This window comes from Impatiens glandulifera, chromosome 6 (genome assembly GCF_907164915.1).
Source record: "Impatiens glandulifera chromosome 6, dImpGla2.1, whole genome shotgun sequence".
NCBI classification, from domain to species: Eukaryota; Viridiplantae; Streptophyta; class Magnoliopsida; order Ericales; family Balsaminaceae; genus Impatiens; species Impatiens glandulifera.
Window position 1 is genome coordinate 40,810,910 of NC_061867.1, and position 23,956 is coordinate 40,834,865.

At 32.8% G+C, this 23,956-nt stretch overlaps 2 protein-coding genes and 1 pseudogene across 2 annotated transcripts; 1 reads left to right on the forward strand and 2 right to left on the reverse strand.

The window, feature by feature from the left end:
• Positions 1–632: 632 nt before the first annotated feature.
• LOC124943616 lies at positions 633–8,418 on the reverse strand (annotated as a pseudogene).
• A 75-nt stretch (positions 8,419–8,493) lies between these two features.
• Positions 8,494–17,443, forward strand: LOC124941832 (ultraviolet-B receptor UVR8-like). The gene is made up of 12 exons (XM_047482187.1): positions 8,494–8,859; positions 9,114–9,300; positions 10,082–10,228; positions 10,378–10,459; positions 11,398–11,553; positions 11,822–11,995; positions 12,176–12,247; positions 13,102–13,173; positions 16,058–16,176; positions 16,874–16,959; positions 17,051–17,103; positions 17,193–17,443. Exons 1-12 carry the CDS (start codon positions 8,754–8,756, stop codon positions 17,286–17,288), a joined length of 1,350 nt encoding a protein of 449 aa, XP_047338143.1. The 5' UTR covers positions 8,494–8,753; the 3' UTR covers positions 17,289–17,443.
• An 813-nt stretch (positions 17,444–18,256) lies between these two features.
• LOC124944024 (probable glucan 1,3-alpha-glucosidase) lies at positions 18,257–22,690 on the reverse strand. The gene is made up of 6 exons (XM_047484482.1): positions 21,007–22,690; positions 20,652–20,925; positions 20,286–20,421; positions 19,999–20,209; positions 19,476–19,685; positions 18,257–18,984 (listed from the first exon to the last, which is right to left on the reverse strand). The coding sequence occupies exons 1-6, from the start codon at positions 22,597–22,599 to the stop codon at positions 18,613–18,615; spliced, it is 2,796 nt and encodes a 931-aa protein (XP_047340438.1). The 5' UTR covers positions 22,600–22,690; the 3' UTR covers positions 18,257–18,612.
• Between the last annotated feature and the right edge of the window lie 1,266 nt (positions 22,691–23,956).

Genomic DNA, 23,956 nt, shown 5'->3' on the forward strand with positions numbered 1-23,956 from the left:
AACCTTAACTAAAGCATGCAGCAAAACTTATACACCTTTCTAAACAGTGGATGTTGTTGTTAAATCCCCCAGTATCCACATTGAAGGTAGTTGTGGTCCAGATGTTGGATGTCATGAAAGTAGCAAAGAAATAAGGCAATAAGCTCCATGACCCATCATTCGCATCTCCCACCTCTTCCAAAATTGACCTAACCCATTATGAATCATGATCAGATACCACACGTACATTGTTTGCCACCCTTATCATCCTCCTCATTTCCTTATTCTCAAGTATTTCTTAGGAAAATGATTCACAATCCCAGCAAGTAGTGAATGTATCAGAGGCGCTCCTCATAAGAAATTGGCAGATCTTATTGTTTATGTCGATAATTTCATCCTCACAAGGGACAACAAAGATGAACTTGTGAGAATAAAGAATTCTACTATCTTAGTGTTTGACATGTGGTACGTAGAGAAAGAAGTTATGGGCAAATAAATAGCAGAAAATTAAGTATGTTCTAGATAAATTGAGGTTTTATTAATTAGGATTAGGAATGTGTTGATCAATCAATAACAAGGCCCAACTCCAATTATAAAAGTCCATATAACAATACCCTTATAACAAAACAAGACGTTGCGTCTTGTTTTGGAGTAACTACTAACAAGAATCATCGGGTTTTGTATATGAATATACCATATCCTACATTTATAAATTTTAATGGAAGCACAAGTTGAGCCAAAAGTTTTTTTTCTGAATCTCTCACGGAACTAGCTAGATGTAAAATTCATATTGCACAAGTAGAAAGAATCAAGAGAGATAGGCTAGAAAACTTATTCAAATCTAGAAATAATTTCCCTACCGCATTTGATGCGCACACCTTATATTGCACTTTATTGTTAAGTTTTCTAAAGAAACTGCTAGATGATCAATTTATAATGTTAATGCCTGACCTTTTCAGAAACCTTACTACTGTTACCATTTAGTAGCTCCGGCGCCATCCATGGAAGGGTACCTCTAACACCATTTATTCCTTTTTATCTTCGACAAACCAAAATCACCCCACCTGAGCAAACAATTTTGATATCATTATCTGATAATGCATTGAGTTGGCATTTGTTACTAGGAATACAGGGATAATTACCGTACAAATGGGTCGCAGAGGATCCTTCAAGTTTACAAGTAAGTTGTCACATTTCAAATCCAAGTGCACAATATTTTTTGAATGCAAGTATTCCATTCCAAATGCAGCATCCTTTGCAATCAATAGCTTCTTTCGACGATCAAGATGCCTTATACCAGTTATATCAATCGGGTCAGGCATTGAGATAAATAGGTTGACATGGATAATGCAATTAAATTAACCTTTACCTCTCTTTTGAAATTAGAGCATTCCTAAGAGAACCATTCTCTATATATTCTATCATAGCAGCAAGAGTTCCTCCTGGTCCATTCTACACAACACCATAAAAGGTCACAACATTCGGGTGGTATAGCTTCGAGAGAATATCAGCTTCAGTCTAGAATTCTGTTGTCTGTTGACAATTATGGAATGGTTAGTATGTAAATATCAATCTTCCATGATTAAACAGACTTAAGAACAAAGATAAATGCTTTAAAGACAAAATCTGATCCTAAATTTACATAGGGATGAGAAGCATAACTCTGTCTATTTTTTACAATATATTTTTTAACAAGTGTGAGCCGACATTGTACCTGTTAAAAATACGAGAAGATCGTTTAGAGTTTTACCTGCTTAATAGCATAGACGGCTTCATCTAGACACTTTGAGAAGACGATTAAAAACATAAAAGAAGATGAACACTCTCTTATAGATATGGTTTACCTGAATCTACAAAAAGAAGACAAAAACTCGACCAATGTTGGATTAACAGAGAAATCGCAGATGTACAACAACAAATCGTTGCACACTTCAGGAGATCCAATGTTGGATTAACATCATCCCAAAGACCACAAAGAACCTTCGACGCCACCCCCGTCAAATGTTATTTTGCGAGAAGATTGTAGCGGAGAATACTTTATCTTCAATAGATAATTGATTGGGGCAAAAAATACATTCTTTGCCTATAGTATTTGGGACGATTTCGTTGTTTGTTGTCTGCACATTCAAAAAATATGCTTCGTTAATAACAAAAATAATTTTTCCTACACAGTAACTACGGTTTCGTGGAAATAATATACAAAACCATAATTAAAACTAACCCTAAGTAGGTTTTTCTAAATACGAAGGATTTTCATTGAACATGACATTTTCGGAGTAGGGTTTCCTAAATATGAATGAAATAACGACCTCATTGTGCGTAAGTAATCCTAGAGTTTCATAAATACAAAGAAAACTTCACGATTTTGGTGTACGTACCATTTTTTAGACTAATTTTCAATCTTCTTAACAAAATATTTTCTTGTAGACAGGGAGCCGGATTCGAATCGCCGTGAAAGGAGGCAGAAGCTTGAAGAGAGAGAGAGATGAATTAGAAGGAAGTTTTTATAATATAAAATGATATTAGGGTTTATATATATATTATTATAAAAGAATTTGCAGCGGGAAAAATTTATTTTATACCTTGATATGTGCTTTTGAAATGAAGTATACTTCACTTCCGTTTTATATGGCGCTTGGAGCAAAGTATGCTTCACTTTCGTTTTACATGGCGCTTGGAGCGAAGTATGCTTCACTTCCGTTTTACATGGCGCTTGGAGCGAAGTATGCTTCACTTTTATTTTACATGGCGCTTGATGTGAAGTATGCATCACTGAAAATAATCTCTCCACATTCTCCAATGGGTTTAAATACATGAATGAATAAATGTTTTTACAAGAATTCTAAAATGTATTTACATGGATGTGTTGGAGATTTTACATGAACCTTTAGACATATAAACTAATTGAAGTGAAGTAAGCTTCATTAAAAAGCGCATCTCTTCACTTCTGTTTTACATGGCGCTTGGAGCGAAGTATGTTTCACTTCTGTTTTTCATGGCGCTTGAAGTGAAGTATGTTTCACTTCCGTTTTACATGGTGCTTGGAGCGAAGTATGATTCACTTCTGTTTTACATGGTGCTTAAAGTGAAGTATGATTCACTTCCGTTTTACATGGCGCTTGAAGTGAAATATGTTTCACTTCCGTTTTATATGGCGCTTGAAGTGAAGTATGCTTCACTTCCGTTTTACATGGCGCTTGGAGCGAAGTATGTTTCACTTCCGTTTTACATGGCGCTTGAAGTGAAGTATGCTTCACTTCTGTTTTACATGGCGCTTGGAGCGAAGTATGTTTCACTTCCGTTTTACATGGCGCTTGAAGTGAAGTATGCTTCACTTCTGTTTTACATGGCGTTTGGAGTGAAGTATGTTTCACTGAAAACAGTCTCTCCACATTCTCCAATGGGTTTACATACATGAATGAATAAATATTTTTACATGAACGCTAAAATGTCTTTACATTGATGTGTTGGAGGTTTTACATGAACCTCTAGGCATATAAACTAATTGAAGCGAAGTATGCTTCACTTTTTACATGACGCCTGGAGAGAAGTATGCTTCACCAATACTGTATCTCTACATTCTGTTAACATGGCGCCTGGAGCGAAGTATGCTTCACTCAATACCGTATCTCTACATTCCGTTTAACGGCGTTTGTGCTGAACCCGGAATGAAATCCGGGTTTCGGGTTCTCTCTCTTCCTTTCAACTCAGCTTTGATTTATTAATATAATAATGTTTCTAAATTTTGATTGGTCCGCAACTGGGAAACACCCTATTCAGTAGCAGAGGAATTGGTTTGTCAAAATAATAATAATATATATATATATATATCCAATAGAACAAGTTATATAATAATTTAGATTATTATCTAAAAATTAATTTTAAATAACAAAAATTACAATAATCACGGTTTAGAAATTCTTATACTAACTAAAAATATTCAATTTTAATTTTGATGACTTTTTAATATAATTACTAAGTAAAATTATCTTTTTGATATTGAATTCATCAATGATTGGTTACAATAAAGAACACAAGTATTAAAACAAGTGAAATCTTAGAACTCCTCTCTATTACCACAAGGGATATCAAGAGATTCAAATGTTAAGATGTATTATGTTCACCTTAATAATTGTTCAACCGGCTCACCTTAATCATGATCAGTGGCGGACCTACAAGGGGGCCTTGGGGGGCCCGGGCCTCCCCCAACCAGGGTAAAACTTTTAAGATATAATATATATATGTTTATCAAATAAGGCTTTGTTTGAGTGGTTTTGGAGTTGAAATGTATAGTAGAGGTCAGGTGATCAAACCCTGTCTCTAACATTTAATGAGTCTTCTCAATTAATGAGTCTAATGTTACTCAATCAAATATACATGGTTAGAATATAGAATATCAAAAGATGCATCATTTTGTTTTTGGTGTTATCTTTTCAAACCTTTAAATATTTTATATAAATATAAGGGTAAAATATTATTTTATATTTCTTAATTTTAAATTAATTTTAAATTATTTCAACAAATAAATGTATTTGTTAGATTTTATTTAGGGTTTGTGACACATATTTATTTTTAATCATTTATTTTATGTAGGATATAAAATAATGAAGATGTTCTATAAACGAATTTGTACTTCTACATCACATGACCAGCATGAGTCTTCTCAATCAATTAATGAGCCTACTAATGAGTCTAATGTTACTGATCAAATATACATGGTTAGAATATAGCATATCAAAAGATGCATCATTTTGTTTTTGGTGTTATCTTTTCAAACCTTTAAATAGAGAAAACGTAGATGATACATTTATAGGAGATGAGTACAAAAATTGGAAAAGAGCATTAGAAAGATTCAATCGTCATATGAGAACTTCAAATAGTTGTCATAATGAAGCTAGAATTCAATTTGAATCATTTTAAGATCAAAGACATAACGTTAGAAACGTTTTACGTACACATGGTCGTGATATAGAAATAAATTATCACACATGTTTAACGGTAATATTTGATGTAACACGCTTTCTATTGAGGCAAGGATTACCTTTTCGAGGACATGATGAGTCAAGTAGTTTATCAAATAAAGGAAATTTTCTTGAATTGATTGATTGATATAGTCAACGTAATGAAGATATTTGTCTTCTTTTGTACCGACTCATGGACAAGAATAATTTAGTAATTGTGCTTATTAGTATTTTTATGTAATTATCGAGTAAAATTTTAATTAAAAAATGCATTTATTTGATAGCCAAAAAATGCTACGTTATTAGGTATTTGGCCCCGCCGAGAAAATATTTCTAGGTCCGCCACTGATCATGATGATTGTCAAATCTATTTTTCTTAATTTTAATTTTTCATTCTGGATGTTGTTTGAAGTTTTTTTAGATTTTTTTTAAGATTTTAAAATAAAAATTATAAAAAAAACTCTTTATCACATCGCTATCATTATAACCATTAAATTACTTATTTCATCAACTAAAATACATTACTTTATCTTTATAAAATTTAAATTCTAAATTCATAAAGACATTATAATAATTTAATAAATTAAAAACCCAAATAACTTAATTTTTATATGATTTTATTGGGAAAAATTTGGGAGTCAAAAATTTCATCAAATATCTCGTACTTTAAATGAAACACTATTCACAATAGAATTCTTTCGAATAACTTTTGCATGAAAAAATATTGTATTATTGCAATTTAGGATAACATGGTGCTTAAAAATATTATTATCATTTTTAATATACATTAACTCATTAAAAACAAGACATATAACTTGTTTCTTTATCAAACAAAAATATTTTTGTTTGAATAAAACCTTTAAAAAAAAACTTAAAATTACCAAATATAGAACAAGCCCTAGGATGAAAGTCTTCCAAATCTAGTGGTGGGCGCTATGCCATGAATGATGCACAATCAATAATTTTTCTTCTTCCATGTGATAATTTTCCATCAATTACGCCGACTCTCCTTTATTATTTTCCATTCTCTCCATTTCCCGTTTACTTTTTCATTACATAAATATCAATGACCTTTTTTTATCTCAATTTATTTTTAAAGTAACTATGATGATTTCTTACCATTATAATATTTAACAACTAATTTAAATGAGAGCTAATTCTTAATAGAAATTAAATCTGAAACCTTTAATTTTTTAAATAAATTCTTTACCAACTTAACTATCCTAAGTATATTATATATAAATAATCTCAAATTAAAATACAAATCTTATTTACAAATCTAGTCTCAATGCCCGTGCCTTTTAATCTCATATTAACTATTGTCATTTGAAGTACGATTCATGTTGTGGGTTTCTTTAGGTTTTTCTTATGTTGATTGTCTATTAGAATAGAGAGCAAATTTGTTACATTCTAACAATTCCCAATTTCATAGAAATTTGAAACATAAGGTGCATGAGTATAATTAAAGACATTCAACTATCATTTGTTGATATCACACTTTATATTTGATTTATTTGAGTAAGAACATTGACATTTATCTCCATGGACAAAATATTCAAATACAACTTAAAAAAATATGAGCTCTAATATCATTCTTGTATACTATATTTGTATACGAGGTCGGGGTCATGTGACTAGGGCGATGTAACATAGGGCAAGAATCATGTAATTAAAAAAAACTAAAAAATATATTTCAATATTTGAAACGCTCCACCTATATCATTAAGTTTATAAAAATATATCATTAAGCTAATTTTTAATTTAGTTATAAAATTAAAATATTATATATCTTTAATTATATTGTTTTTAAAATGTGTTAAAAAAATTTAAAAAATAAAAATTACATACACAATAATACCCAACTCTCAGTTTGATGTGTTTTTTTTCAAATATTTATCTTTATGTTTTTTTTTCACTACAATTGTCGGTAGTAGTGGTAATTTTTTATTTGACTACTTTAATCATTTATATGTTATTCATATATACACCATCTATATTTTCTTTTTTATGAAATTATGACTATAATGTTTAAAGATAAGTAAAAAAATAATTATTAACTATCAAATCTTTATGTATTTTTTTTAAAAGATAATAACAATTTTGTATAAGTTATCTTGAAGTAGGTAAGACAAATTATAAGCTCAAAAGTGTATTTTTTAAGCCCCTTAATTTATTTTTTTCATATATAATTGAAGCTCCTAACTCCAATTTCAGGTTAGTCTAATTTCTGGTTCAGTCACTCATTATATGACTAGACTCATAATATTGAACAAATCACTTTTATTCTAAATATTGAGTTGTATTAATAATTTTATAAATAATCCATTGAACTTACACCTATGAATACAACAAGTATTAGTATATTTGGTTTAATAATATTCATCATTATCATATAACTAGGGACCATCTTGATATTATCTTTTAAATATATTGATATGTTTTGCTTTATTATTACATTCATGTATTTATATTATTTTCTAAATATTAAAAATAAATTAACTATTTCCCAATATTTATTTATATCCATTACTCTTTAATAAAGCAAAATCCAAATATTTTGATTTTTTTCTCTCCCTTTATATATATTTTTGTTGTTATATATAAAAAATACCATCATTACAAATCATAGTTTAATCAAATTAATATGTAAATAAAATTAAGAAAACAATTTAAGTTTTTTCTTAGAGCCTTTATAGAAATTAAATTTATGTATAAAAAAAACTATTTAGTAAAAATAATTTATTAACAAAATATTTTGCTGTATAATTTAAAAATATTTTGTTTTCATCAATTTTCAATTAAAAAATATTTTATCTCATTCAATCCTAGCTACTAATGTTAAATCAAAACAAAATTAATTTTACTTTTTACTATATTATTTTATTTTTTAAAACCCCTCTTTTTAGTCTAGTGAAAAAAAAAATATATATATATAAATCATAAATTAATGGGTTCGGCGATAAATACAAATTTTGCGTTTGATTAAATGGTTAAGTTTGTTTACGGGTTACTAAAATATTAATTTTTAACTTTTTTATATAATATTGAAATTTAAAAAGAAATAATTAATCATAAATTAATGGGTTCGGCCACAAATACAAATTTTGCGTTTGATTAAATGGTTAAGTTTGTTTACGGGTTACTAAAATATTAATTTTTAATTTTTTTATATAATATTGAAATTTAAAAAGAAATAATTAATCATAAATTAATGGGTTCGGCCACAAATATAAATTAAGCTTTTGATTAAATGGTTAAATTTGTTTACGATTAATAAATATTAATTTTTAACTTTTTATATAATATTGAAATTTTAAAAAAAAAAGTAAAATAAATTATATATAATTAATAAATGAAAACGAATATAAAAAAAAAAAATGACGGCGGCGTCGTCTTCCTCACCGTCCACCACCGTGGCTTTCACCTGCCGCCGGCAGTCTATCTCTTTCTCTCCACTGTTCTCCATTTTCATCTCCATTTGTATGGTTGTAATTACACTTTACCTTAGATCCCTTAAAAAGGTAGAACCTAGATGAATATATTCACTCCTATAGGCTATAGAGATTTTTTTTGTATAGATGGCCTAAACGAAAACAAGCATTACTATCCCTATCTTCGAATTTAATACTGTCAGCCCCAGTAGTTATTCTCTTTCTACTACCAGAGAGAGAATCCCAGGAACATACTTTTGAATATCTCCCACCACCACTGTCATCCTTTCAATGCTCTCTGTTTTCTGTGAGGTGGGGAAACAAAATTCATAGCAAATCAAACTGTTCATTTGGGTTTTGAAAGAAACTTCTCCAGAGAGATATGGAAGCTCAAGGAGTAAATGATGGAGAGATGACTCGTGGGTCGCCGCTGATTCGTCAAGTTCTTTTCATTTCTGCTGGAGCTAGCCATTCTGTTGCTCTCCTCTGTATGTTGCTTTCTTTTCACTTCTTTCTCCATTCTTGTACTGTTGATCTTATATATAATTTGAATACCCTTTTACCTATAGGCTACATTTGGCTAGATTGCAGTGTGATAAACCTTAGTTTGACTTGTTTGTTTGTTTTATTAATCATTCTTCTCATGTAGCTGCTGTCATGTGTGTTGAATGCTTTCTAGTTGTATGTTTAGTCCTGAAATTTTCATTAATGGGGAAATTGACATTCTGGATTTCTTCTTTAGCTGGAAATGTTGTTTGTTCTTGGGGTCGAGGAGAGGATGGCCAATTAGGACTTGGTGATGCTGAAGATAGATTGGTTCCTGCTCAATTGGGTGCACTAGATGATCATGATATAGTATCGGTTATCTGCGGAGCTGATCACACCATTGCTTTATCTGAATCAAGCAAACAAGTGTATAGTTGGGGCTGGTGAGTATTTGTTTTTCCTCCTTTGAACCATTTTGCATGTTTGATTGATCTCTACTTTCTTCATTATCTTTATGATGAAAATACTTTAACTTCCCTTGGTACTAGTTGGAAATTTAGCTTTTTGCCCCCATCTGTTTTTCTTGGCTTGCCTGTGTCCAACCACAAAGCAGAAGTCTAGCCCACGAATGTTCATAAGTTATCTCATATCTTGATAAAATGAAGGCCAATCTTTACTATCTAGCTGAATAGAACGGTTTAGTCCTTGGGAAGTGAAAGTTGAAACAACGCTCATAGTGAAGTGTATCTCTTTGTTGAGAGTAACTCTTGATTCATACTTAAATGAACACTATAATTCTTGAGTTGTAACTCTTCATCTATCTTGTATGACAGTGATAATATAGTGTTGAACTTCTCTTGTTGCTCAGTAATCGTGGTAATCACATAATTAGGGTTGTCATTTGCCTTTTAGTGTTGAACTTGACACCTCAACCTTTTTGTTCAAGACTTTGACCACTTGATCTACTCTGGGTGATTATCAACTCTTTAAGGAAATAAAAAAGTCATTGTATGATAATGGAGTTTGGATATCTGCTTGCACTCCTAAAAGGTCATTTTGTTCTCTATGCTCTTTATTATTTATTTCTTTGTTTGATCCATCAAAACAATAGCCATTTAACTCATCTACTTTTGTCCTATGTCAGTATTTCCTCTATTGCATCTCTTGATTAACATTTTCTATTTTTTGTTTGATTAAACAACTTTCCTGCTGGAATTCTTGTAGGGGTGATTTTGGGAGGTTAGGACATGGGAACTCAAGTGACTTATTTATTCCTCAGCCAATAAAAGCATTGCAAGGACTACGGATTAGGCAAATAGCTTGTGGGGACAGCCACTGTCTGGCAGTTACCATGGAAGGCGAGGTGCAGAGGTTTGTGGACTCTTAGGCATATTTTGAATCCTTTTTCTATTTTTTTTCTTGTTAATGATTTTATTTATGTTAATGTAGATCATATCAATCGTATATTAATAATATTGGATGCATTTTTATGTGAAAATAAACTATTTTACTTTTTGAAGTTGGGGACGTAATCAAAATGGTCAACTTGGTCTTGGTACCACAGAGGACTCACTTGTGCCACAGAAGATTGAGGCCTTCAAGGTATTTATATAGTCTTTTTACAATTATTTTCTTGATATTTTGTCTTATAAACCTTGTGTTTTATTTTTTTCTGATCTTAGGCTAGGATGGCATATGTTACACCTAGAGATGTAGGATTCTTAGAAGAAATGTAGTTGATACAAACAATGACCTAAGCTTTTTAGAGGAGATACACTAGGTTTAACACTATTTCATTTTATTCCCCAAATAATACACACTCTTACTATTTATAAGCTACTAATAAGCTATTAACTTACTATTGTAATTACCATGTTACACGTATACTTACCAAATAGTCTATACTACCTCTATACTACTACTAATATATCCTACTACCGTTACAACATCTAGTAGCGGTCTGGAGTGTTGGAGTGCTCTATGCAATTTTTTTTTTAATTCTTTCTTGTATGTTATTAAAAGAAAATTATATATATATATATATATATATATATATATATATATATATATATATATAATATTTTAACGTTAAAATTAACAAAAATGATTCAGCCTAGTTGGTTAAGTATCGGTAAGGGGTACCCGGGATGGGAGGGTGGCCCTAGGCGGTCGGATATGTTGCATATTACCCTATGGCCGGTTGTCAACATCCAAGGATAACTCACTTGTGCCTAATTTAGTGAACTATGGTACATAATAGCGCAAGGCTTATCGGCACAAGGTCGTGAATTCGAGCTTTCACGATCATTTAAAAAAAAGGGAAATTCAGAGCAAATAGATCACTTGTGTGCCTTTCTCTGATCCGTTTAATTTGCTTGCTATCCCACTTGTATATGATGGACAGATGTATAAGCAAACACAACAAATTAATTATATTTACTACAACTCTCTGAAATTTATTATTAAATAGAAAAAAAAAATCTACTTGTTATATAATGTAACTGCTTCTGTTGACCTTTTTCTTTTCATGGGTTTTGTAGGGGATACCTGTCAAAATGGTTGCTGCAGGTGCTGAACATACAGCTGCTGTGACTGAGGAAGGTGAACTTTATGGTTGGGGCTGGGGAAGATATGGAAACTTGGGTTTAGGTGACCGAACTGACCGTTTAATTCCAGAAAAAGTTGCAAATGTGAATGTATGTCATTCAAGATAATCTCCTCTTTTTTTTCTGAAAATTATTGATGGGCAGTGGTTAAAATTGAAATTAAGCATTCACTCAGGTTAGCTTAAATGATAAGAGCCTTAACTTAAAAGATTGAGATCTCAAGATCAATTCTCACTTAAAGCACCTTCCAAATAACAAGATGTTGATCTCATTCTTTTATTTTATTTTTAAAAATTATGCGGAACGGCCTACATTAACCATTTAAGCAATTGTCTGATCATACATCATGGACTTTCAGGAGGAAAAGATGGTAATTGTGGCATGTGGATGGAGGCACACAATATCAGTCTCTTCATCAGGTGCTTTATACACTTACGGGTGGAGTAAATACGGTCAGCTTGGTCATGGAGATTTTCAGGACCATCTTGTTCCCCATAGGCTCGAAGCATTGCAAGGGCATTTCATATCCGCGGTATTGTTGAAATTGTTGAAGTCTTTCTTTCATTCATCTTTCTAAAACTTTCTTACATAAAGTTTTATTTTGTATTTCTTCGCCACTGAACTGGTACATACATAATTTTTTGTTGATCCGATAACTTAAAGTTCTTTTTTATCTTCTAACAATAGTTTCGATATGCCTATGATTTTTCAGATATCAGGTGGCTGGAGGCACACAATGGCGTTAACATCTGACGGAGAATTATATGGTTGGGGATGGAACAAGGTTAATGACTTAACCAACTTCTTTCATCATTCAAGAAAAAAAATTCCCACTGCAATATTTCACATACAATAGCTACATTAATTTTGTCTTATGTTGAAAACTGAGAAATCATCATTATTGACTGAATCCACATTTATTCCATGACTTCAAATTTCTCTTCTGATGCAATTTTTTTGTGTAACATGTATCTTCCCAGGTTGAAAAATCAAATAATTAAAGATGGAGATAATTTTTTTTCAAGAACAAAACCATTTGGTTATGTTTGGATGAATGAAATTAGAATTAGAATTAGAATTTCAATTCCAATTGTATAAAAATTGGTATTGAATTACGGTTTAATTTTATGATAGGAGAAATCATTAAATTTGAACTTTAATAGATTTATTTGATTTTCTTCTTCTATTTCCTTTTTCTTTCTTCCACTTTTTTAACTGTCTATAATGTCTATAAGCATGTAACAGCATATAAACTCATTTTAGTTAATTAGAAAATAGTTAGAAGAATAGCCTTAGTTTGAATCGTCCAGCAGTAAACTGGTATTGGAATTCTGAGGTTATTAGAGTGGAATTGCATCTAAACAAATTTTACACCTTTTAGTTCTATCCTAATTCTTATTCTAATAAAATCCTTAAACAAACAAAGTAATTGGATACCCCAATTCCAACAGCTTTAACCAAACATAATATTTGTCCAAGAGAATAAAGAAACCAACAATAAAGTCTTTATTGTATTGTGCTGATTCATTTGAATTTCTTAAGTTGGTTGTGTTGTACTTGGTAACTTCGTCCAATATGGGTTGATGGATCTTTTCTTCTGCTGTCTGTAACATAAATGATCATGTTTTTGTTGCTCAGTTTGGACAGGTTGGTGTTGGGGACAATGATGACCATTGCTCTCCAGTTCAAGTTAAATTTCCACAAGAGCAGGTATGTTTTCTTGAATTCTTTATCCATTCTTGCTAAACCCTTCTCCATCAACCACCTCTTTCATTATATATTATTTTAATTTACCTACTCTTCGTAATAAGAAATTCTGTGACTTTTGTCAATATGAAAAATCTCGTAAACATTTTTTTTCGTTTCACAACCTTGTTGTAACGCTCCTTTACAGTTAATTTATCCTGATATTTTGGGCATTGCTCCCCTTTTCTCCAATAATTTTCAATACTTTGTCCATTTTGTTGATGACTATAGTCGTTTCACTTGTTTTATCCACTACATCGAAAATCCGATGTTAATAACATTTCTAAAATTTAGTACACGGTTGAAAATCAATTCAACACATCTATAAAAACTCTTCAATTGGACTGAGTGGTGAATATAGGAGCTTAAAACCATATCTTGAAAATCACGCATCCAACTTCGTTTATCATGCCTTCACACGAGTGAACAAAATAGTGCCGCTGAACTCAAGATTCGCCATCTAACACACGAGTGAACAAAATAATGTCGTTCAACGCAAGATTCGCCATCTAACCGAGATTGGTCTTACTCTCCTTGCTCATGCCTCTATCTTATTGGAATTATGCTTTTTTTCATAAGCTTGAATCTCATCAACCGTCTTCCTCCAAAATATTTTTCTTTTAAAACCCACCGCTACCATTAACCAAAATATTTTGCTTCACTATATTCTCCGAGTCTCCTTTTATCTTTTCCATCACCATCACCGCCAATCCAAACAATTGCCTCATAGAACTCAAACCCAGGACCTTAGAGGCTGGGAATATCTACCTCTTGAGTGTTGGTTCAAATGACAAATTCAGATATTTAAAGGACATTGAGTGTAATAAAAGAAAGCACTGACAGATGACAACAAACAACATGTTGAGTGCAAGCAAAGTTGCACTAATTCCAAGGAAGATTGAGAGATAGTTCAACACTCCCCCTCAAGTTGGGTAATAGATATTGAGAGTGCCCAACTTGACACATATTTCCTCGAAATCGACTTAGGAAGAGCTTTGGTCAGTTATGAGAGTGAAGAGGATGCTGACGAGGGGATGAAATGGGGATGACAGTGAGTGGCTATGAATCGCCGGAGTGTCGCTGAATGTTTATGACAGCGAGTTGGCTTTGAATCGCTGGAGAGTGTCGCTGGATATTGATGATAGCAAGTGACTTTGAATCGACAGAGTGTCGCTGGATATTTTATGACAACGAGTCGCTTTGAATCACCGGAGTGTCGCTAGATGTTGATGACAACGAGAGACTTTGAATCGCCGGAGTGTCGCTGGATGTTGATGATAGCGAGTGTCTTTGAATCGTCGGAGTGTCGCTGAATGTTGATGACAGCGATTGGCGTTTGAATCGTCGGAGTGTCGCTAGATGTTGATGACAACGAGTGGAGTTTGAATCGCCGGAGTGTCGCTGGACGGAAGTGAAAAGTGATAGTTTTTGTTTTTTTTATTTACTTCAGCGATTTGCCGGAGTGTCGCTGGACGGATGTGAGAAGTGATAATTTTTGGATTATGTCGGAAAAAATATGTCTAAGACATGAAGACGAACAAATTCAGCTGAGAAATTTTCCTATACCTCGAATGTTCATTTTTACAGAGTTTGCCCATTCGATATAGTTGTCACCGTTGAATCTAAGGACACAATAGTCACCGTTGAATCTAAGGACACAATAGAATAATCCACTGAAGGGATGGTGGATGAAATAGAGATAAAAAAAATACTAAAAAATATGAGATAATTGAATTATTTGAGTTCTCCTCCAATGACTATTTCCACCATTGGAGCCAGCACAAAATTTTGAACAAGTTTTTTCAAGATGGAAAAACCTACTCTGATATTATGTAGAAGTTTAAGTATTCAAATGTTGAGTTATTGTTTACATTAGAGATGTGTGATATATACAGAATATTGAAGGTAATTAAAAGGACTGCCAACAAGTGCAAAGAAAATTGCACCAATTCTAAAGAAGATTTAGAGATAATTCAACAATTAGGTTGCTGTGAAAAGAATTCTTCGCTATCTTCGTCACACTCCTTACCATGGACTCCTCATTCGCCCATCTGAAACATTTGGATTGTCTTATTTTTCCGACTCTGACTGGGCTCGTTGCTCTGACGACCGTTGCTCCACAACTGACTACTACATATTTTTTTGGTGATAACCTTATCTCGTAAAATTCAAAGAAACGACATTGTTCAGTCTAGCAATGAGTCCGAATACTGAGCTCTAACTCATACCACTGTCAAATTTATTTGGCTTCAATCCCTTCTACATGAACTTCTCTTTTCCCTACCTCAACCGCCTACACTTTGGTGCGACAACATTAGTGTTGCCTTTCTCTAAGCCAATCCTGTCTTTCATGCTTCTACAAAGCATATAGAGATGGATTTTCACTTTGTTCGTGAACGTGTTGCTCAAAAATCTCTCTACATCCGCTACATTTCAACCGATAATCAAATTGCTGAAATACTCACCACAGGTCTTACGTCGAATTTTTTTCTTGAATTCCACAACAAACTCATGGTGTATGTCTTCCTATTTCGTTTGAGTGGAGATATTAAAGACCCTTCAATATCAACAACCAACAATATTGAGGCTCTTGGGTCATGTTCTACATTTCATACCAATTGATTTTGTACTCATACTGCAACTGTTCATTTCTCTTCTTATTGTATCTATATATATACTCTTGTAATTGAAAATATATCAGGGAAATACAAACATTACATTCTAAACATCATTTTATTGTTCTTCTTTGCTGTTACAATCCTTGTTTAAACTATTCTTATCATATATAATTCTACTGGGTAATGCTAATACTAGATTCTTGAACTTTCTTTATTTGTTACCTTGACAGAAAGTTGTTCAGATCTCTTGCGGATGGAGGCATACTCTTGCTGTTACTGAAAGGAATAATGTTTTTTCTTGGGGAAGAGGTACAAATGGACAGCTTGGACTTGGAGAGTGTGTTGACAGGTAAAGTATCAATAACTAACCATATTCACATATGCCAAATACAATCCAGGTCCCAAAGTGAGTTTCAATGTAGAACTACCATTTAATAAATGATAAAAGGGTATATATCATTACCTGTTCTCAAAAGAGACAAATATATTAATAAATTCCTAAAAGAGCAAACATGCCTACAAACATTTTAATTGGTACACCTTCTGTTTATTTATTTTTCTTTCTTTGTAATCGGTTGGGGGGGTTAAACGTGCAGTGTTAAAAAAATTTTAACAATGGAATCAAAATAAATTGGTAGTGTTGTTACACTAGTTAAAAGAGTTTGCAGATACATTTGTGTTCTTAGAAATTCACATATATGTCCCAATGGCTGTTTTAGTATGCATTTATTTTTTGGTTTATAATCCAGAAAAATCTACATTTGTTATGTTTACTAAAAATCATATTACATTTTAGATCATTGAGAAAATAATCTGTATACCAAATGAAGCAAAAAAATCGTACTATAATTTTTTTCTTGATAAAATCAGCAAAAAATCTTAATACTAAACGAAAAGAAGAAACCCTTCCAATTTTAACTTTGGCTATTCTCCATTGGAATTGTGAGCAGTTTCCAAATAAGCTCAGCTTTTTGAAAATAGGAGTAAGATTTCTCCTTATGCTCATTTTATGATGAGATTATTCTTGCTTTGTTTTGTTGCTGAAGAAACATCCCGAAGATCATAGAACAACTGAGGGATGGATCTAACGGGCAGCAGTTAGAATCACCGGCGAATGTCGATCTTACACCAGGTTCCTTTGTGGTCCAATTCCTGACATGTATTTTTGTATTGTGTCCATGACAATCTTTTCATTCTTATTAACCAATTTTAAGTTCATGCAGGGAAAACTTGGGTCTCACCAACAGAGAGATATGCTGTTGTTCCTGATGATAATGTAAGTTCCCATTTCCCATCAACTTTGCTGTTGTCACTGCTAAAGAGTTCTGTTTTTGCATAAACCTGATATAAGATATTTTTGTGCAGGTCCAACATCCAATTGTTCCTGCTGTTTCTGCAGCAAGTGGTGATGGAAACGATGCAAGCGTACCTGGAAATGATGTCAAAAGGATGCGGCTCTAACAAACTATTCAGAATGTTGACATTTTCAGACCGATACTTAATAGTGAAACAACTGCCTTTGTTCTTGTATGGTAATTTTAGGCATGTTGTTTTTTGGAAGGGAAGACGATAGTCAACCAGTTGCCTTTCTTCTATCGACATTTGGAGTTTGTTTATGCTCTGACTCGTATCTTATTGAACTGTCATTGATCTATCTTTGGCGATATCTGGTCTTGGTTAGGTCATTGAATACTCAACTACCTACCTGTTGTTTCCATTAAAGCATAAAAAAGAATTAATTAGCTTAAATGCATTTTGTAAAATGGAAATCAATCTCTGTTTCAGAATGTTTTAAAAAAACAATTGCCAAATGCACAAGGAATGTGTTAGTGTGATCTTGTATGTCTTCTAATTTTATATTATTTTTTTTAGGGTAGAGTTTATACCAACTCAGTCAAAATTGAAAATTTAGGTAAAATTGAATGTTTTTGTGAGAGTTTACTTTAAAAAATAATAGTTATATATTATTATTATTTTTATATATAATTAAATATAAAATTAATTTTAAAAAATCATAAATAAATAACATTAATAAAAGTTATAATTACAAAATTAATAAAATTTATTTGATTAAGTTATAATTTTTTTAAATATGTAAATATAAATTCATTTTATTTCTATAAAATTATAAAATTGAAATAATTTATACTCTTAAAATATTAAGAAAATCTTTAGATTCCTTTAAATCAAAGATTTAAAATCACTCTTCTATACTCAAAACCATTCAATAATGTATCACATTCATGTAAGGATCTATAATGGTTTGAAACAATATCCACCAATTACCATCCACACACTGCCTTCCTTTCAATTTGTGTTTACCTTGTCACATTTGATAATAATCATCTCAATTATATAATACTCCATCTATCAAACATATGTAATATATATTTTTAGAATATAAATTAAAAAAAAAAAAACAATATATCAATTCTGAAGGCCCATCTTTAAATGATTCAGATGTAACACAAAAACAATGACATTTCTAAATCTGTATAAGATAGTTTAGATAATCACCCACTTCTAAATATAATGGCATCTAAACCCACTATCAGATGCAAAATCCAACAAATAAGTGTTCCTTTCTTGTTTCAAATGACAAGTACAAACTGAAAACCAAAAGAGGGTGTGGCTACTACAGTTTTTCAAATGCCTTGTGAAACTGTATCATCAAGTGAGATGCAAAACTACTAAAATTCTAGTCAGTTCACTTTGATAGCTTAATCTTTATATCGAAGGTGATATAAGCATGTCTTCCATTTAAAACAAGCTGAAGCTACCTTCATTACAAAACACTAATGGTCCAATCATCTGAAATTCGGACATTAGGCCTGCAAATTGTCCAGGCGGTTGGGCTGTTCTTCCTTGCCAGATAAAGTGGGCCACGTTCTATGCTTACCTTCCTCTTAGAGGGTTCAATAACCGCATCTTTAGCGCCAGAAGTATGTCCTAAGAGAATAATCCTCTCAATTACACAATTGGACGAGTATTGGAGATTGCCCAAGGAAGATGATGATGCTATATTGGAAGATGTAAGCTTTCCATTGGAGAAAACAAAGCGCCTGTGTATAAACGCTCCTTTTGTGAATTCAAAGCTCTTGCCATCATCTACATACAACTCACCAACAGCCTCTTGAGTGCTGTTAAGAGCTATCACCTACAAAAATAAACTCAAGCTTCAACAATTTGATTTTGGAGAATGTTTTTCTTTCATGCTAGTATTCATCTCGAAAAATCACAATGATTTTAAAAAAATAATCTGGATAACGATCTATATAAAAATCTCTATACCAAATCAAGCAAAAAATAATCACATAATCATCTTTATTTATACTAAATGAAATTAAGAGCTTATTTGATGTTTCTGAAATAAACAAATCTTTGGAGAAGCCTTTCTTAATTTGAGTTAAATGACTAAAATATATTTTGTATTTAATATATATAAAAAATAAAATAAGGATAATTTGATCATTTTGTTGATGATTTGAATGATGAAGTGATTGTTAATGAACTAAGGAGTTATTAATTAAATCCAAATCACCTTTATTTCAACTAAGGCCTACAAAGCACACTATAATATGAATTTATCAGACAAAAAATCTTATATCAAACAAAAAAAAAAGAGTTCCAAATATGCTGTATATTTACCAAAGTGTAAGGATCATTGACCATCTGAGTGGAACTTCGACGAGATCGGTCTTTTCTAGGTACAATAGTTCCAGCTCTTTGAAAAGCGGGAATGTTGTCTTCTGAAGCATCAAGCTTATAGGTTTTGCCACCTTCATATTTAGTTCCATAGTTTAGGTCATACCATGATTCTCCTCCCCCTGGTAGATACACTGATACATGTTTGGCTTTCTGGACAGACAGCAAATTCAAGGTTAGGCAAATCAAAATACATAAACTTAAGCTATGATCATTCGGGTAGAATTGAGGTCTAATTCCTTTGTTTTATCTCTTAAACTAAGGAATTAGAATTATAATTATAATGGAATTGAATGTATATGAGTTTGAAGTTTCAATTTCAACTACCCAATTTGAAATTACAATTCATTCATCTAAACAAAATAATTGAATTGTAATTCAGTTCCAATTCCAATTCTTACAAAATAGGAATTATAATTATAATTCAATTATGATAAACAAAACATTTAAGGAACAAAAAGACTACCTCTGTGAATATCCCTTGAACCAAAAGACTGTTTCCAACCATGAAAGCCTCATCATTGCTGAAAGTAACTTCATCAGAAGGGAACTCCATCCAAAGTGGGCGCATAACTGGAAAACCACTTGTGTTTGCCTCTCTAAATAGAGTATAGAAATATGGGAGAAGCGTGTATCTGGTTCGTATGGCTTCTCTTATAAGTTCTGTTTTCCGTTCTCTGGGAATAAATCAATCAAGAATTGTCATAAGAACGGATACTTGGTTAATAGAAAATACCTATATATATAGCCTACCCAAACAACCAGGGTTCTCTTCTTTTGGTGTCATGATGGGCATGTGCTCTAAAGAAAGGGTAATAAGCACCAAGCTGATACCATCGAAGTAATAACTCAGGCTCTGGATTTCCAAAAAACCCACCAACATCCGCACCTGGAGAAAATGCATTCATTAATACCTATTTGGAAACACTTTCTGTTTTTGGATCTGAATCCGGATCCATATGAGAAATGTATAAATTTATGAATATTTGTCTAATTAAGTTATGTTCCCAAACGTGATCTCGTCTGATCCACATACAGATAAGATATTTGATTGAAAAAGTGTCAAAACATAAGATAACTAACTAACTATACACAAAAGGAAAAATAAATTCCTATTACCAGAAAACGCAATTCCTGTAAGACCAAGGGTTAACACCATCGGAACCGAAACCCTAAGATGCTCCCACTCTGCGGTGTTGTCACCCGTCCAAACTGCTCCATACCTTTGACTTCCGGGAAAGAATGCTCTTGAGAGAACAAAAGACCTGTCCTTGTTCTCTCCTCTCTTTACCAAGCCTTCAGCGGTGCCCATATGAAAATAGTAACCATACGCATTATGCAATTCTCGATGTTCAACACCTCCCACATGTAAAGCATCTCTAGGCATCGTCACCTGATAACAGAAAAAAAATAAAAATAAATGACTAAAGTCTGTACAAAATAAAGGAAATCAACAAACTAGGAACATACATACCTCAGGACCATTAAAAACAGAGGGCTCATTCATATCATTCCATATGTACAAAGAAGGAGTTGAGCCACCATAACTGCTATAAGAGAACTTATCTCCCCACCATGACCTAATCTCCGAGCTTATCATATCCAGATAAGACGATGAACCAGGCCAACACCATCCATCAAAGTCTTTACCGGATGAATCCTTAACATAGTATCCCTTTTCAGTAGCTTCCTTGTGCAAAGGGAAAGACTCGTCCCTCTTAATATGAGGGTCCACTATAGTAACCATGCGCCTTCCCTTAGCAGCCAAGTTGTTTTGCATCTCTTCTGGGTTAGGGAATAACACTCTATCCCATGTGAAGTATTTTTTCCCATCAGTGTGCTCAATATCAAGCCAAAGAACATCGTAAGGGATATCATAATCGTCGAATTTTGAATCAACTTGAGCAACATCTTCCTCATCTCGATAATTCCATCTGCATTGGTGATAAGCTGTGGCAAATAACTGTGGTAATGCTGGGGATCCAGTTACAGTTGTATATTGCGTGAGGACATCCTTTGGCTTAGGTCCTACGAAGAAGAAGGTATCAACTATACCAGCTTCTGACATCCAAAGAGTATCGATTCGGTTTTGATCAGAAGGAAGAGAAATTGAAGGATCAGAAGCATTGCCAATATCCCAGCCAGAACCAAGAACATCAATCTGCATTTCGGCTGCATTCAACCAGAAAAAACCAGACGAACCACGAGATTTACCATGTGATATCATGAATGGTATAGATCCGTATAGCCCAAATGGAGAATCGTGTAAATACTCAAATACATCCAAGTTATAAAGCCTATAAGGTTCAGATTCTTCAACCTTAGGTCCTCTAGTTGGCTTTAAAGCAAGACTGGTGGCATGTTCTGGAATACCATAAACAAAACTAGAATCATAAAATGAAACGTCAAAGCTAATTGATTGAGGACCAAAAGGTCTTGAATCAGTATGACCCTTAAATTTCTCTTCCCAGTCTTCCCCTTCTTTCTTCACTCTCAATTGTTCAAAATCAAACAATCCATGTGAATTCAATGACATTACACGCTTACCCCCCTTCTCTCTAACATATACCTCAAATGGGTCATGTCTAATAACAGCTTCATATCCATCAGACAGATAAATAATCGATGAAGGAACCGAATCGCTACCAATTACCTCAGTCACTAGTCTCTGCAACCAAAGTTTCTTGTCAGATAACTCTGGAACAATCACATCGGGGACCTCGAACCTCTTTTTAGGAGGATCGAGAGTCGGATCTTCATCAATCTTCAGCCGCAATATGCCATCTCGGTATACTGATAAGGAAAGAAGTAATGGGTTCGCCGATTCTTGATCATCTGGAACATGGGTGTTCCTGGGGACGAGCTTGGCTGTAAGATCGCCATCGGAAATGACAACATCAGTCGCCACAAGAGAACAATAACCGGGTTTTCGCGATCTAGCCTGTTTGCAGAATGGCGTTTGATTACAGTTCCTGAACTCCTCCTTCTTCCAAGATGATACTGAGCTCAGCTGAACAATCAGAAGAAGACATATGGGGAGGAAATGATAAAGACGCGGACTTGTCATTCTGCAAATTACAATTGTGGTCAATGAAGAGCAATTCTCATGCTAGAACAGAACATATGTTAGAAATGAATAGAGAGAGAGAGAATTGGAAAGAACAGTAATGGAGTGTACTGAACGGCGATATCCATTGATCCTAAGCTTCAGAATTGGAAAGTACAGTAACGCCTTCGGCCCATAAAATAGAATAATTGAATCAGGCCCAAAACAATAACAAATAACAAAAGATCTAAATTTGTACATGTTACAAACTTTTTTTTAATAATCCTTAATCGTTTTTATTCCTCACTCTCGTATAGGTGAACCAACTTGAATTGAACTTGGTTCGTTCAATTCTTAGGAAAAAGAAGAATCCATTAGGAATGAATGGAAAGATTGGAGTAGTATCTTCATTAGCCGGAAAGAATGAGTCTCCCGTCATTCGAAGAACGAGTCCTCTAACTTGGCAACTACGATTTCGCTTTCTATCGATGCGAATCAACAAATCACAGGGAAGTTTGGTCTTCGGAATTCAGCGGCAAATCATGATACGAGAGGGGAGCTCTGACGTGCCATTTAGTAGCACTCATGGGATCTGGTCAACAAAGAATCGGATGTTTCAACTTCTTTTCTTCTCGTAAGGCGTGAAGTTTATTTGGCGAGGGCAGGGCTATGATATTATAGGTGACGTCTCGTAGGATAAAGCCCCCTCCCGACAGCGTAGAATGATCCAATAAATGAAAGAAAGGATCGGTTTTTTGGTTTCAACATCTAAATTAAGCCTTTAGTCTTGGTGGTAGAATACTCGTAGTTCAATGTCTCCCCCAAGTTGTTGAAGTCGTACCCAACTTGTTGAAGTCGTAATTTGTATCTAAGACGATAAAGTTTTAGATCTTTAATTTTTTTAATCTAAACTGTTTTTCAATATTTCATATTGTAGTTTTTCTTTTCTTTTTTTGTGTAGATTTATCTTCGGTTGGAAGAAGTAATTCAAGACATTATGGGTTTGAACCTCAACAAAGGTGGATCAGATCTTAGGTTGGTTGAAGGTGTAAATTCATGTTGGATATAGTGAGTTAATGTTTTTTTCATTAAAATTTTTATAGTTAAACTTTGTTACTTTTTGATTTTCCACAACAACTTCAAAGACAAAGGAGGAGTGCATTTTCTTTGAGATCTTTTATTATGTAAATAATTTCTCAATGCTTAAATATTTTGAATATTTTGTTATCTTAGTTGATGAAAATTCTCATGGTAAAAAAATATATTTGAATGTAGTAATTGAAGTTTGGATTATGATTTTTTAAATATATTTTTAGTTGGTAATTTTAATGGTTTTCAATATTTGCATATTTTGCTATCTTTTCAGATTTGATATTAT